Genomic DNA, 17,629 nt, shown 5'->3' with positions numbered 1-17,629 from the left:
GTCTGTGGTACTAGCCGAGTTCTGTCTCACGCGGCCCATTCCTCAAGATTACAGAAAAATACTGCAGTCATCCGAGATGTCCTACCTGACCATTGCAGCTTCACATTACATACCAATCGTTAACAGAAAATTGAGTTAGGCGAAAGTACACTGGACGACTGAATAGCGATGAAGTAGTTAAGCTCGAGAGCCTTAAAAGTTAAGCTAGCTCATGTTAGGGCGTTTGGCACCAATTCACTAGCTCAGTCTATCTGGTTGCGGGCAATGGATTTATGTGACGTTTTTCAATTTCACTGGGATTTCATGAGCAACTAATCTGTTGAAATAAAATAAACGAATGTAAGCACGCCTTCTGTGTTCAATCAATATATGAGGTGAGATGCGCCCAACGAACCCAGCTGAACTCTGATTTGCGTCATCAGTTAAACCCTCTTTGTTTCTTTGAAATATTCTGCAAAATTTCAATAGTGGAACCAGTGAGGAACTATTACGGCTTTTGGTCTGCGCAGTACGCTATCATTGAAATTAAAACTCCGCGGAAATGTCCTCCGATTGAACGTAGCATTAGGCGCCAACAACTATGACAAAAAGGCATGCGACAAAATTATGGGACCATTCAGGTTGCCCACACTTATTCCAATCTGTTCCAGGCTGAATAAAAATGAAACCTCAATTAACCGGCTTTGAGATCACCAAATGCCGAAAATGGACGGGAACAGAGTAAAAAGATGACGCGATGACACGTTTTAATCTAGACAGATTTAGATGGCTTTCTGTTACGTATGCTTCATCCGTCATTTCGATTCACTTCTGAGGATTACCGCTTCGTTATTCTTGTTCCAGAATAGTCACTTACTCAATTTTGCTAAATAAAAGTCTGCGTCTTTGTATAAGAGCTGTGGTGATGTGCTTTTGGGATATAAGCTGGGTGTCTGACCAGGGGAGCACATTTATGCGGCGGAACTTACTGATGATACGAGGGGAGTGAACCAAATATTCTGCATGTTCACACACGAACGGAGTCTCTCGTTGGGGTAATTTCATACATTGAGCGATCTCTACCTAAGTCTTGTTGACACGTGAGGTCTATCTGAAATTCAATCTAGGAGGCTAACTAAATCCCGGTTTTAGGTTACTCAACCATATGCGGGTGGAGAATGTGATCTTTAGCACTAGTGTTTGTCAACAGAAGTAAAAATTGAAGCCACTTTGTGCAAGGTCAAACAATGTCGCACGAGACACTGAAACATCCTCGATCAATTTACTTGCCATTTCATTAGGGCATCAGAATAAAATGCTAACCTCAGAAACTGTGACAAGCTTTATTCTGATTTTGTCTGGAAAACTCAGCGTAAACAATTTATCAATAACGTCCTTGGCAATGCTATGAATTATTTGACCATCATTCGTCGTCCCGTTATACGAGAAGCGTTTCTCAAATTCACAGGAGCTGATTAAGACGAAATTTCGGACGCTTACGAGTTCATTTTTCCTACTTTTAAAGGAATCTGAAATAATGGGTTTATTTGAGTTGTTCCACAGGAGGAGCAGGATTTCAGTCTATCAGATGGATTTAGAAAGAAGGATATTTTAAATCTAGTAAACATTCAACACTGGAGATAAATGAGCTCCAGATCAGTTTTAGGAGCATTGACGACCTATGAAAGTTACATGGATTACCATATCAACACAACTGGAACCAATGTTTAGCTACCCTCGGCAGTCGTTTTTTCAAAGGATCGGCCATCAGTCCATTTGAGATCACCTGTGCGTAGTTGGGTGGCCACATGTTGTAGTTTGTGGTGTTTTGGCCAACGCCAGACTACAAGTCACAACTACTCAGCGACACACTGACGAAGATAGGTCACTCATTACCCAAACATTTAAATAAAAAAACTGCAAAGCACGGTGAACAAAGTAGTCAACAACTACACTAGATGGACCCCAAAGCTATACTTCAAAGTAAAAAAAGGCAAAACCAGAAAGGATTGGGGATACCAAGACCGTTCACAATCAGGAAGAAGAACAAACCCAAGTAACTTAATTGCCAACACTAGTTTAAGTCGCGGACCTCCTAAAACTTACTTCATACCAGTATTTTGTTAACTTCCCCTAATGAAGGCCGACATATTTCCTGAGACGACCTTAATTCCTACTCCCCATAGACTGCGGCTTTCTCTATGACCAGACGGTAGCATTTCTGCAATCTTGCTCTATGTCTCGATCATACAGACTACATGGAGTCAAAAAAATCAATTTTAGCCACAACTGTTGTTAACCAATTCTTCAGTAGTCCTCTCTAGTTAGAGAGTGTGATTCTTTTAAGGGCCATAGAAGCAGACACAGTTGAAAGGTTGTCGTCACTGTCATTATTGAAAATTGTAGAAGCACTGATTATATTGGCGGCAGTTTCTAATACAGTCATAGAACACTGTGTTTTCCCAAGGTATTTCAATCATATATGCAGCAAGCAGATATATCAAAACCTTCAAAGGCCCTGCCTTACAGAAGTACGCCAAGAAAGTAATACAGTCACAATTTACGCGCACAGCTTTGTTCAAGGAGAAATTTTTCAGCAGTTCTACTACGCGATAAGTTTTTCTCGAAATACTCTCTTGGTTAATCATTTGCGAGTGTCAAGTACTCAGAGCAGTCATCGCGTCATATCTGTCAGCCAGGAGAACCGTATTTTGTGCGCATTCATTTTCAATAAAAGAAGCGAGACAGATTGGTCCAAATGGTAGACGGCAGGCTGTACATGTGTTACTAAGTGCTAATGTGTACGATATTCATCGAAACAACCAACCGAGACCAAAATCATAGAATCTATCTGACCTCAAGGAAAACTGCAGAGCGCGAGGGTCACTGAAAAGCACAGAAGGAAGCTGACATGTTATCTCTTTGACGGATACCCAAACGCTCTCATGCAATTTGGCAGTGAATTTAGCGCTCATGATGGTCACTCTTGCCGGATTTAGTGGTTAGCAGAAGTTAAAAACTAGGAGATAGTTGGTGCATTAGAAATTGGATGTTTGGTTTATTCAAGAGTAATCTGATTGTAAGATGTAATCCACTAATCGATCAGGAAATATCTTGAACAACTCATATACCACGCTGGCAGCTCGGCAGTTCTTGTGTCTCTTGGGTTCGGGCAGGGATTTGCCTCAACACATAAGGAAACTTTTGACATCATTCGTTCAGCAGAATTTAGTGAAAGAAACATAAATATGACTTTCCAGTTGCTATCTTCACCTCTATGTTCCCCCTTCTTTGAATTCGATATTATGTTTCTTTCTTTGTCCTGAAAAGTTTGTATGCAAATGACGCTGCGCCTTGTCCCGTTCGCAGCAACTGAAGGTAGATGGGGCCACATGGCAATGACGTGAATTTTTCATTTTATCCATTCAAATGTATGTATGTTATTTCTGGAAGATACCCAGCACGGTATTTTGTTTTTGCAAGTGAAACCACTGCTTCTACATTTCGGAGTGGATAAATTTGGAGAGCCTTGGATGCCTTTATGGTTCTGGTCTAGTGGTCTCTTTTGTGGACGTCCTGAGATTCAGTAAAGACTCTCTAGTGAACGTGGGTTGAACTTGAAACACAGTGTAACAACCTGATAGTAGATAAAGTGGTCAACTTTTCTCAAACTTGGGTCTTATAGTTAGGTCACGTTAAAGTTCTCTATCTAGGATAGCTTATGATGCTTGGTAAACCGAGTTTTGAATCACGCGTAAAAACATTGTGATGCAAATTGGATTTATATCCTGTAATAAGTCTTAGCATAAGGTATTTACTTGACCGCCGTGCAATAGGCGTTACTTTTATTTAAAATGATTGAAGTAAGCAAAGCTAATCAAGTAATTGCCGTCTTCGCCACTTAGACTTGGTTTGGAAATCTCGAGAACGTAACAAGTGCTGTCAACTGAGAAATATTTTAACATTTTACTTACAGGATTTCATAAGAATAATTGAGATGGTTATGGAGTTGACCAATTTTTACAGCTCATTTGAAGACATGCTTTCCAAAGGGACTTTCAACACAGGAAGAGGTGCTCAGATGAGTTCAGCTGCTAGATAATGTGGGGAGATTTCCGGAAATGTTTTTTCCATTTATGGAAACATTAACGTCGTGGATAGTATTTTTTTCATGTGCAAGCTTTGTAAGGTCAGCAATGGTAGAACTATGGTAAAGCCGGTAGAAGGAATTTGCCTCTAAGAACTTGCTACCGTGTAAACGTAAACCATGAACATGCGTCTCCGAAAGAGAAATGGTGGTTAGTTCTATGGTCAGAGGTGCAGGAGAGACCGGTCCTCTTTATCTGCCGGGGATATCGTATCATGAATAGAATATTAACACAAAGAAAATTGAGAATTCGCATACTAACAACTCACACTTTGATCAGGGGTGCAGAACTAACGGTTACAGATTAAAAACATGAGTGAATAATAAACGGAACCACTTGGAAATCTGCTGAATATCAGAATAATCTAGAAGCCCCTCCTGTTCAACTCATCAGTCCATCATCCAACCGAACTGGAAATCTTACAGTTTCCTGGTGAATTCACAACAAACTATGTGAGTCGTCTTGCTGGTTGGGAGACGTTTGCTTATCAAGCGTTTATTTGGCACACGAGGCCTTCAAGGGGAAGCAGATCCCAGCCGTCCGAGTTAAACCTCCTAATCCCATTTCAAACAACTCCCATACAAATCTGAACACTTTCTTGGTACTATGGGAACAGAAGTCAATCTCCGAGACATTTTCTAATAAGACAAACATCAATCCATGGTGTGATTATAGTTGAGAATGACTTTAACCCCTAACCACCCTTCATTACATGTGGAGTTTTGTTAGTTTCTTGTAACTGTTGAACAAAAGTGACCGTCAGTTCATTTCACTGACCAGTGGTACAGTGTTTCTGTGATATTTCTGCATCTGATATCCCAAGATATCCCACAAGCAACAACAGTTTCTGCCGACCCCGCATATTTTTTGTATTTTAGTAAATCACATAATTGCTTTCAACTGGTGTAGCTTTTCGACATAGATGCATAGTAGAAGATTCCATAAGACAAATTAAGTCTGAACAGATGGTTAAAATGCCAAATGTGTCAAACCCAGGCACCCAACTAACATGCGAAATATTCATGAAATTTGCATTTGGAAAAAATGAAGCCTGCGTCTACTTACGCTGATCTTCGTCTGATGATTGGTCGCAATTTTCAGCGCGAAAGAGGACATGATGCCGGCTATTCCGTCCGTCTTTGGAGTCAGCCAGGCAGCTGATTACAGCTGCGTTGTTGGAGTCCGATTTGTTCACATCTCCACTGAGCAACTGTTCGGGCCAAATGGTGAGATTCAAACCGCGTATGCGAATCTGTGTACAAATAAGTCAGCGGAAACGTATGTTAAATGAACTCCTTCCCGGTTTAACATGTATGATGCGACAAAATAAGAATGATCAAAACTAGCACTGATTCTTATTCCAGCTATTTGAGCACTAAAACATAGATTCGTCAATGACCAATGAGAGTATAAGTAACGAGCATTTACAACAGAATAAAATGCACAAGGTTCCAGAAAACCACTAATGGCGCTCTAGTGGAGTAATAAGAAGGAGATGCTGGTCAATGATACAGAGCTATCCTTCTACCTTACTTTCATGATCAGAAGACGGAACACATAAGACTGGTTTACGACCGGAAGATTCTGGTATCATTAGCTCAACTGAACACAGTTTAGTCGGGGTTCGTATTCTGTTCCAAACGCATTATTAAGACTAGATGGTTGCAACGCATTTTGTTCATGACATGCTGCCTACAGAGGGTTGGTTTTAGTACTTAGTTGGATGCTCAACCAAAAACTAACTATTGCGTGAAACTTCAAAGGCGTTATGGTCGGATTCAGTCAGTATTAGCTGAGTGCAAGACACGTAGACAAACTAACAGTACAGTTATCAATATGATTCTCCCCGAGAGTTGTTTGAGGGTAGGAACCTGAACACTTTAGATCGTTTTATTAACAATCAACATGCGTTTATGGAGCTGCTGTTTTGTGTTTTCTCTCACTGATTTCTGGTAACCAGGAAACTTGTGCCACGCATCATTTAAGTTCGTTTTGGAATGGATTTGGGTACCTAAATCACATATGGAGAGAGAATAGTGGAACTGTATTGTTTGGATTTCATTAGTCTGCTGTTTGGCGAAACGTCAAACTGATCTAGGTGGGATATTCAGGAGAGTCCTTTACTTTTGTAAGTAACTTGCTTGTTTAATGTTCAGACGTGTCTCAAGATTTCCCGATTCATTGTGTTACATGTTAATTTCAGAGTGATTGAGTTGGTTGGTAAGCTTACTTACCTTCGTAGCAGCACAACCCTTACCTGCACTGTAACAGATGAAGTTAGTGCATGCACCGTCGACGTACAAGCAATGTTCTTCAAGTTATAACAACCTATGTATCAGATGAGATACATCTTTGTGGTGTTACGGGATCATGCCTAGAAACGAGCATGGGAGAGGCCCATACAAACAATTGTAAAAAAGGTCTGGTCAATCTGCAGCGCCATTAGTAACATGTTTTCTGTGGCATACAGCAGACCGTCTACCGAATAATGTTACGTGCTAAACATGCCAGTGAAAGACAGTGACGTGGATACACAAATAGAGTGAAAGCCCGTGGGAACTCTGGGTATACCTGTTTAGAGGATATGCACTCTGCTCGCGCGTGATTAGAAACTTCAAGTCATGGAACTCAGTCTGCCTCAGTAGTGAGTTCGTCAGCAATACACAGCCAGACTAACTAAGTTATGTCCGTCTTGGTTTTGACCGGATTTGTTTTTAGTTAATAGCCCTCAGACCTTCGAAACAACACTCAGATGTTTTTGCTTTAGCGGTTTTAAAAAAATATAGATATCTTGCTCTTTTCCTAGGAACATCGGGTCTGGTCGATTAAACTTAACCCCCACGTGGATTTCCAATCTTTATTAGCTTTTTCAGTTGTGTATGGTATTTTGCTCTCCTGGCTCTGTTTTCAGTTTTCCAGGTGGATTAACGGCAGCGCGTCTTATGTTACTAGTACTCATGGAGTTTCATGAAGCAGCTAACTGAATCGTTTTCATGAATAACTTGTTTAAATTATGTTTTGAGATCAGTGACGAAGTAAGTGGTTTCCTTCTCAGTCAGTAGTAGTCCGCATCGTGCCCTCCCAAAATGAGCCTCAGAGTCACAACTTTCGATAATAAGGTTTTTCTTCCTGATGTCAGTTGCAACAGGTCGAAGTCTTGATAAGTGCAAAGTGTGGTAGGATAAACTAATCAAGTTTGAAATAGGATGCAAAACTAGGGTAGAGGTCACGTCTAATTTATTTTCGGAAAAAATGATTCAATCTGCACGCATCTACACAAGTGTTCTAGTTATATGTTGTTTGCAAGATTAGAGAAGTCATCCTGTTTTCACGCCCGTATTCAGTCAAGTTATTCAAATAGATCTACGATTCACGTGCAATTTTTTCTTGAAAAAAATGGAAAAGGGGTTTGCGTTTATTCCGTACATTGACAACAGCTGACACTATTTAAGCAAAAAACCTCTTACTGATCATAGTTGCATTAGCATAATAGGACGACTGCTAAAATTCTTAACTTTGTTCTCAAAGAATGGTGTCGGGTTCAGCTATAACACACCTCCCCCAAAAAGAATGTGTTGTACCTTGAAAGAAATCAGAGTATTTTAGGGCGTTTAAAAAGTTTGATGCAGCTGAATATATCCTGATTTCATATTTGAACTTTGAATTTCCATAGAACATTTCAATATAAAATACTTGGGATAAATAGTGGTTCAATCCAAAATAATCAAAAACATTTTGCCAACACATAATTAAGATGAATTTATGGTTTTTCGCTTCTTCGTGTTGATATTTTCGTCGGACTGTTGTTGAAAATATAATCAAATGATCTAATCGTCATCATCAGCAGATGTGGAAACCGCGTACTTGTCGTACATTGGTTCTAGCAGCCACAGCTTCATCTACCAATGATTCGGTTAGGTGGGGCTGATTGTTCTGCATTAGAGGTGGTAGCTGATATAATTGATCAGCAAATACGGGGTTGTCAGTGGACGTATCATTGGACAGCCTGGGAGAGGAGCTATGCCTTGGAGGCAATAGAACGGATGCATCAGCTCATCTGAAGGTGCAACTTGCCATGTCTGAAAATGTCTCTAACCAGTGATGTGTACCGTCTCGAGGTCTTTATCCATGGAGACGGCAATGAATATCACAGCTGAATTTACGGGTAATGACTTTCCTGCTTCTGTGCCAAGTTTTCACAACCTAATGAACGTGGATTTTGGTGTAAAGCATTTTGCTTGACTGTTTCTTAGACAAATTTGAACGAAGATGCCAACTGTGCTAAAAGTAAATAAAAGAGTTTTTCAGTTTCTCATTTTACAGTGCAACAAATAATCGTCACAAAGTGTCCTCATGTATTGAATAGCAACCAACTGGAAATAAGATGGTGCACATGTGAAAAAAACTTATTTCCCAGTGATGAAACACTTTTAAGCTGCAATATGCAGTGAAGCGGACATGTGCATCAAGAGCCCTATACCAGGGCCTAGTGGTTGGTCGCGTCTTTAAAATGGCTGAAGAGGAGAAAATTCTTTTTTATTTTGCGTTTCTGACACAGCAGCACAGAAACTATCAAACAAAAACAAAAACCCAACTCCAAAACAAATGCGGAAATTCAAGGAACCTGAAATAAAGGGTATTATTTTTCGGTTTCCCATTATCTAACGATTTTCAATCTGACAAGTAATATACTGTCCAAAAAGTGCAATATGTTAATCCACCAACATCTGCGTTAATATATTGTTGGTTTCTTTTGAATCGGCGTAAGATGTGATGTCTAAAATGCCGTGACAGTAAAAAAATAGACAGGATAATCCTTTGAGCTACTGAAAATCTTGTAGGCCAAGGTTTATGCAAAATCCGGGTTCACTGGCATTCGAATAAAACAGTATATAGAAGTGACAACCAACACATAAATCACCTCGAAATTTGCTCGCACGTGTTTATGGCGGCGCCGCCCAGATTTCTGGACGAATTCGCATCCTTATATTTGTGAGCTCGTCCGGTTTTATTTCTCTTATAACTGGCATAGGTATGTTAATCATCACCTTTGGTATAATGTGCGATAAATCAGAATCAGTTTCAACTAGAAAATCTGGTAAGAGATAACTAAGCTGTCATATAACAGGCAATCGATTGTTCTGATTTTTACAGTAGGAGAATGCTTTTATGAAGATTTTAATCTCTGATATAGGTGTAATCGATCGTGAAATCCAAACTCCGAACCAGATGAAATGTAAAATCTGCAAAGTTGATCGGAGTAATCCGAATAGATTGGGGATTTGCAAATGTTGATTATTAGCTTTGTTGATGCTACTGTGTTTGATCGACTATGGGTGGATAGGCCTAAAGATTGTTAAAAGATATTCTCAATATATCACCACTATTTACGCGCTCTTCTACTACTTATCTGGATCACTTCATCAACTACTGTGGTGCTAAAAACTAAATTCAACCTCTAGCCAACAGTTAGGTTATTTTTAACCACAGAGTAGACAGAGGCTGAAATAAAGCTGAAGAGTAAAGATTAAACCACCACAACTGACTCCGTGAAAGAAGAAGGGAATAAACATCACCTACGGAGTTGGATTATACAAAATATGTAAAACATTACAGAGAGAAAGGGAATAGCAAGGTATAAAATCTCCCTAAATCTTTGTATTTTTTGAACAGAGTGAGACCAATACTCGATTCACTGATGAACAAGTGGTCTGGTTGAGTCTTCTAACTCTCTACGAAAAGGAAGAGCAAAATTGGATTTTAAATCCTTTGAATCAGGGCCTACTACAATATACAAAGTCGCCGCGCACACTTGCTTCTGCGTCAACCATTTGTGGTCCTTGTCGGCTTGTCTTTTCGGTAACGATTGTTTTAAAAGCTGAGAATTCACTCCAATGATTCGAATTCTTCGCAAATTTTTAGGTACGAGTTATTTCCCCTGGAGTGACCTAAGATATCTGGATTTTACGGTTAAAATACAGGTTAGTTACTTTTGGATTCACTCGTCTCGTTGTTTATTCGCAATCGCAGATTAGAACGGTTTTGGGTGATGTCCGTTGATTCTAATGGTGATATCAGCAGCAGAACAAACAAAGGGGGATGAAATACAAAAAACTAGCCGAAACCACCTACATCTAGCATAGTTTCCAGCGACGAAACAATATTCAGTGTTATCATAGTAGATCCAGCTGACGTCAAGTTTGGTGACTCTCCTAGATAATTCTATCAATCAATGGTTTACGTTATCGCAAAACATGTGTACACAAAATGGCGTGATGTGAGTGGGATAAAAATAAGCTGGAAATAAGCTGACCAAGAAAACAACGCAAACATTTTTCAAGCGTGGATTCCTGTCTACGTACTCAGTTGCACACCATTGCTACTGATAATTACGGTTGACAGCACTTGAAAAGAATTCCCCATAGACTGAAGTTACGGAAGGTGATTTTACTGATTTGAACGTGTTACAGTTTTCCTAAACAAACCACAGTGAATCGGAGCCTAAGAGACTCAAACTTATTTTAAATTAATGAACCAAACAATAGTGTTAGCAAGTTGGTGTGTTTTGGCTGTGCCAAGTCCCCATGAGTAGTCTTAAAATGGACTCGCTTCAACTAAGTGTGTCTCTGTCCAGGACACCAGTTCACTAAATCCATTGAATGTAGATGTCCCGCTTTAGGTAGGTAAAGAAAAATATTAAAGTACTCCTCAAGTCAATGGTAACGTGGCGCCGCGGAGACAAAAGTCCTTATGTCGGAAGAAACCGACGCATCGCCATTGAGGCAGCAATTCCGTTTTCGGTCAGTTACTTGACACTCATTACTCATGCTTATCCAGAATCATAACCTTCCATGTAATTCCAACTATACTAAAGACAGAATGAATTCTAGGCATCTCCAAAAATCTCCCCCTTCACATATTCAACTTGCAAATCTATCCAATGATAATACTTTAATTATCGTTGAGTTGGCTGGTTTATATTATTGCGTCTACTTACTCTGTAGTCAGAGTTGCAAATACTGGACAATAGATTTATGTCGAATGATGCGGGATTAGCAGCAAAATGGCATCTAAGTGATCGGGAAAGCGGAACATTGTATATCAACCCGTAAGCCTCTCGTGACAAGTCAAGAAATGCATAAGACAAAATCCTACAAAACGCATTTTGAAATCTGAATCGTATTTTAAGGTTGTCATCATGTAGCGCCCGTAACTCGCCAGAAAAAAAGCCTTTTTGACAGTTTCCTGTTGCTTCTTGGTGGCAAGTTACTTGAACTTGGGAATATCTTGCATGATACTAAAATGTATTAAAGAACTGAGTGTGACTTTCTAAGACGATGAAGATTACATTTAATTCGAAAGATAACTTGTGAGGGCCATTGGTACCCATTGAGGAAATTCTCACATTTAGCCCTTCAAAAAGATTCCAGCGCTGACGATCAGGGAAAAACATGTTCTCTGACTGATTGAATTAAGAATCTCTTAGGTTAAACCTAACCTAAATATTTGTATCAGTGTGTTACGGATAACAGGTGCATTTATAATCACGAAAAAGTGAAGAACCCTAACCATTTCCTCAACAACGGGCAAAATTCAAATCAGAGCAAGTGTCCATAGAAGACGGCAAATATAATAACCAACTAGAGGTCTCCTTAATTATTTTCTCAGGAGAACCTTTGTGATCGTTCCTTTATTATACTTCTCTGAACTAAGGGTATATTTTTGTGTTGCAGAGGTTTCATTGTTTAATCGTACATAATTTATTATTATTATATTATTTGCTGATTATTTGCTGTTATTCTTCTATATTATTCATATACCTAAAACAAGCTGCCTGATCCGGTAAGCCAGCGAACATGGGACAGCAAGTAAAGCTGTTCGCTGCTTAATAAAACTCATTTCCTTCACTACACCACACTCGGGAATAGAAAGCCGAAATTGGGTTCTGACACAGACGTTAAATCGTCCTCATTCACAGTAATTATCCTCACAACATTCACGGTAAGTGGTAAGGCTGCCAACTGGAGTGTCTGGCCGATATTTATGTAAGAGCAATGAAACGGAAATAGAGGCATATGAATAATAAGTCTCGGTGTCTGTTACCTGACGACGGACTGAGATAACCCGTTCGAAAGTAAACACATACAATACATCAGTTAACTATCTTATACTTTCACCACACCACTTTTTCTCTTATTGATGCAGTTTGATATGTAGTTGCATACTTTCAATCCATGAACAAACATTAACCTTTCGAAGTTCCATTACATATTAATTTCAACCTAACCCTCTAAGAGGGCTCTAGCTACGTGGTACCTTCTTCCCGGAAGCGCTGAATTGGATCGTGCAGAAGTCCTCGAAAGGGAAAGCCCCATATGCACTGGAGAGCAACTTTGGTTGGCACAGATTCTTGACATAAGTTGAACACCACAAAGTGAAAACTGATTTAATTTGAAATTGAACGTGATATCAGAAAAAGTAACTCTCGTTATCCAAACTTCGAATAAAAAAGCAGCGTATCGTGTGTTCGGTTCTTATCTTTTTTCGGCAAACGCGCATTATTTGTGACACACCAACCTCAAAGAATAATGGACATTTTAAAAATCATAGGCTCAAGAACAAAGATAAATTTGCCGCCTGTCTTGACCAGCCTGCTTTTTGGGCTGGATGATTTATTAGGAGAATTGCAAATCTTTATCTGACAATAATGTCAGTGAATCTGCTTTCTAAGACTGGACATTCTAAAAACTTATTGGACTGATCAAAATGCACTGATATGGCTGGCTCTGACATTTTTTTTTCAAAACTCCCAAATGGCATCGCGAACAACAGTAATGTTTTCTCAACTAAAAACTAAAGTATTGAGAACAACCGAGTTTCACTTGTTCTGCTCTTGAGAAAAGTATGAAATTTCCCATAAACAAAATTCAGTATTGTGCTAATTACAGTACGCTTAAGTTACTCACACTGACCGTAGTACAACTATAACATCAGCACAATGTGTCTTAATATTGGAAGTGCACAAGTGGAGAAACAAGCTAAATACCAGCAACTGTGTTGTAGAATAACCCCGGTAAAATGAAGAGGACACTGCCCTAATAAAAAGGTACTCGTATCATGAGGTTATCCTGCATGAATAGGGCGTAGTCATTACAAGAGGTGCTACCGGCCACAGAGTGTTACGTAATAACACTCGTGTCGAAGCAATTGTTCGAAACGGCGTATTGTGAATACTGAACATCGGTTGCAAACGCCGCATGAGAAATGTCTGTGTTAGCTGGGAATAATTATGGCTTCCGTTCTAGTAGAATGAACCGATTTGGCGCGCTAGGTCTGGATTAATTCCGTGCGGTGAGCAGATATGTTTGTTAAGACAAACATTTGGAACAAGTCACCAGTGAATAAAACTGAAGCAGGGGAAGCTCGTCTAGAGGATAAGTTGGCGAGTGGAGGATGAATCGACAGGGAGGTGACACGGACTAAAGATGATTTTGATAGAGGTTCTGTTCAATGCTCCCATCTTGTATAATTTCTGGATGAAAAAGCTGAGTGTACTACTGGATGACTACCGCGGTATTTTTAAACAAGCTGATGATTAAGTTGGCCAAAAACTAGCTATAGCTGACTTAAGCACTGAAACGTTACACCCGGATTCAAACTGAAACATCACTGATACCTTTACTGAGACACAGAAGAATTTGACACAAGCTTAAGGGGTTCTGTCTACAGAAAAACTAAAGCTCGTTACCTTTTATAGTTAAGGCCTTAGTTCGCTGCTTAGGTCTGGTTCTAACTCAAACATCGCTGGCAACCTGTGGCGAATAGGTAGGTGATTATTAAATGGCAGTGTAGGTTAACTTCAAAAAAGTATGGGCCAAGTGGATGTGTTTCACGACTAACTAATAAATAAAATTCAAAGGCATCATGATATTATAACGCACCAAGTTACCTAAACCGCAGTAAATATACAAGAAAGATTGACATATGACTGTGTAACGATTACGCAACCATTTCAGGTTTATATTGGATCACTTCACTTTCGTGCACTCTGTGCAGAATTAAACCAAATGATGAGTAAAAAGATGATACCTCACAACAGCTATCCTCAAAATGCTCACGTTTGTACAAAAATTAGATGAACCTTCGATTTTTTCCGCGCTTTGTGTGTTCCTCACAGCAAATTCATATCAACTGACAGATAGTGCGAAATCAAGCTTGTGGAAAAATAACTTTCACTACCTACAAAATGACTCATTTGTTCATTGTCAACACGCGTACGCACGCACCCGACAATGGCCTTATGGTGTTGCTTGGTGCTGCTTCGCACAAAATTAGTCGGCTGGATCTCTTCAATGGGTGGAATACATCTTTTTTCGTGTTGCTAGTTTCTCAGAGCGTCATTAGGTGAGTATCATCCAGTAAAATCTTGGTGCGTCTCATACATTTCTTTCTATGAACGTTTCACTGGTGTTGTCAAATACGTAAAGTTTTTATCAGTGGCGGACGATGCACTTAAAACAGATATACAAACCTGGAGATGACGTATGGTTTTTTTTCACTATGATGGACCTCACACTTGCCATGCACGAAATTTTCTCGCATATGAGGTCGTGATGGAGTACAATTCGACTAAGGTTAAAAAGAACAAAATTTCATATGATAAGGATATGAAATATGGCAGTGTAAAATGGCTCTGACAATGAAGACAACTTATACCATATCGAAGCACGGTCTCGCAATGCCTAGTTGAGACGGCAAGAGCAGAGAGCACTAACTTTATTCATCAAGGTCTTTTTGCTGTGTGTTTCAGCTTATTCCACATCTAAAGCTTGCTCCCCACCCGAGCCTCGAAGAAGACCTGCAATCGCTGGAACAAATCCTTAAATGCGGTGAACAGTGATCTTTCCTTACTGTCATAACGTATGCTGCAGCAGCGGGTGCCTTAAAAATTGTCCGTTCTCCAGAGACGTGTTGTCCGACAGTGGCACCCCCCTCCCCTGTAAAAATCACAGAAATACTTCCTGTCATCTACCGTCCAGCCCGGGGGGCCCGTACACACCATAAAGGGTCCTTTCCTTCAGGGGAAGCAATGCACTATATCCCATTAAAGTGCTCCTGTAATGTGTAATACATACTAAAATTAAGCGCGGCCGTACAACATACATGTGCTGTTTTGGAAATATCTCACTCCATCTTCATCTAACACTTTGTAACCAGGGTTGGCTGGGTGAACAATTTTGGTACTTTGGGATCTACTTTCCAACAAAAAGCTACTTATCCCATTACTGGACCAAAATGTTTGTTAAAATGGCACATTTTCAGTTACAGGAGTTGAGTAAACCGGTACGGGAAATCTTCCACTCATTTTACTAAAGCAAACAGGTCAGTGATCACCCCCAATGTTCTCACAGTTCAAATAATAGACCTTATAAATCACAGGTCATGAGTTTTGATTTCACGAATGACTGGTACGAAGCAGATTTGCTTCAGTTTGGTCCTCGCCTTTCAAAAGTAGGCCAAATTAAAGCTTTAAGCTTTGTCAGCACCTCAAACTTTAAAATTGTTACTTTTTGCTCAGGCAAAACGCCTTTTGACTATTATTCTCCGCCTTAATTTCAAAATGAAATCTGTCCCATTTTATACATTACGGTCTAATATTTAGTTGCAAACATTATTCACTTTAAAATTAACTTACCCAAACTCCATATTTTATTAGAGCGGAAGTACTATGAGCTCAAGCCAAAATGAAGGGGCTACTTTCTGGCTTTCTGGAAAGAACGTGCTAAGACTCTGTCCATATCAGCTGGTTCTACCAAAACTGGTTATTCATGTTCACAGGATGGAATGGATTTTGTATTTTCCCCGACAAACCGGAAAATCAAGATGAAAATCCAGTTATGAAGTCGCAGATTTTACTACCAGATTGACAAGGAAGTTAACAATAATTTCTAATATAAAACGGGTTGGAGTGATCAACTGAAAAAGTGAAAGCATAGACTGAACTTCCACGGCAGAATTCTTTGGAAGCCAGTAGATTTAGATCTCTAATTTCTCTACTGGTTGAATTTCCCCAACTTGCTTCTGTAATGTCCAGTTGAGCAAAACTTTTTATTTCGTCTTCTACTTTTTTCGTCAATCAAACAAATCAATCTAAAATGTACCATTTTGCTTTCGCAAGTCACAGAATTTTCACGGAGCGCACAAGTTCACGAATATTCAGAACTGTTTGCAAGGCAAACAAGTAAATATCGCAGGCGAGCGGCTGAAAAGACTAGACGCCAAAGGTGGTTTGCAATGGGTTAAAAAAACTAACAGGCAAAAACGTCTCAGAAAAAACGACGTAGCAGTTTTGCTTCATTTTGTACAGTCGAAAAAGTTCCGATGCTTTCCAAATCAAGCTGTTCAGGCCGTACTTGACTAAACTGCCCGTGAAAAGCATAATACACTGGGAATTTGTTACATTTCCTAGAATGATCAAATATTCACTGTCTGCTGTGGGGAACACCGAGTACGGTGGACGTATTAGTCTTAAAAATTGGTTACCTAAACGGACTTCTGGCGACCAATGTAACAAGGTCGGTCACGCGACGTTTCGATCAGAAATGTGATGGTGTGGTCAAATTTTGGGAGTCGTTAGCCAATTTCTTACCTGCTTGACCCAGTTGGTTTGACTTAATGGGTCTTATTGGAGAAAAAATGTACTGTGGACGACGTTCAGGATTTATTTTGCCTGGTGTTTGTTACGAGCAGTTTGCAATTTAAAACTGATGTTTAACGAGTCCGTCATGCGAGTCGTAGAGCTCTATAGATGATGACTGCTCCTAAATAGGCGAATTTCCTGAATAATTCATTGCAACCACTGAACTGCAAATTTAACAAGCGTAGCATGAGTGCACCTTAAAAAGGCTTACTTATTCTCGGACGCATAAGACCTGTGTAGGAAACTGGCAACAGACGAAACTTCCAGCAACAAAAAATAACGGGATCTTTTGGTGCAGTCTCAACAACTGTATTCAACCGCAATCCAGCATTAGACTGGAATAAAGATCGTCGCAAATAAGTTATGTTCATCTTTTTTGTGTTTTTTAACTCCAAAATAATGAACAAAGATAGTCTCTGTTGGCTCCATTAATTTGACAATCTTTGATCACGGGAACGCAGTTCGGGCTAATTGCGCTTAGCCCAAATCTATTGCAACAGCCTCCAATTTGTCTTCACACACTCACATTTACATACTAGGAACCATTTGTTTGTCAGCTGCTTTTTTATTACACTTGTAATGCTAAACCGATTATGGTCAAGAATTCTCCATCGTCATAAATCAGACGGAAAAGTCGACCAAATTTCTAATGGGTAGTTGACAGGTAACACGTACCGTCCTTCAGGAAATTCGCCGGCTTGCTTGCTTTCTTTCACGCCGATTGCAGTGTATAAAAAACAAACACACCATCTAGCTATATCCACTCTAGTCCAAAAAATGCTTTGGGTGGAAACCTTTTTTA

The 17,629-nt window shown here is 39.7% G+C and overlaps 1 protein-coding gene across 1 annotated transcript in view; it reads right to left on the bottom strand.

Moving 5' to 3' along the window:
* T265_14074 (hypothetical protein) overlaps positions 1-17,629 on the bottom strand; it is a gene marked incomplete at both ends in the record, with an annotated part of 103,652 nt that overhangs the window by 73,142 nt on the left and 12,881 nt on the right. Inside the window, one exon of the mRNA XM_009171917.1 lies at positions 5,193-5,379. Coding sequence (XP_009170181.1) covers positions 5,193-5,379 — 187 coding nt within the window. The remainder of the gene's footprint in view (positions 1-5,192; positions 5,380-17,629) is intronic.

This window comes from Opisthorchis viverrini (assembly GCF_000715545.1).
Source record: "Opisthorchis viverrini unplaced genomic scaffold opera_v5_139, whole genome shotgun sequence".
Taxonomy (NCBI): Eukaryota; Metazoa; Platyhelminthes; class Trematoda; order Opisthorchiida; family Opisthorchiidae; genus Opisthorchis; species Opisthorchis viverrini.
This window is presented reverse-complemented; position numbering and strand designations above follow the sequence as displayed.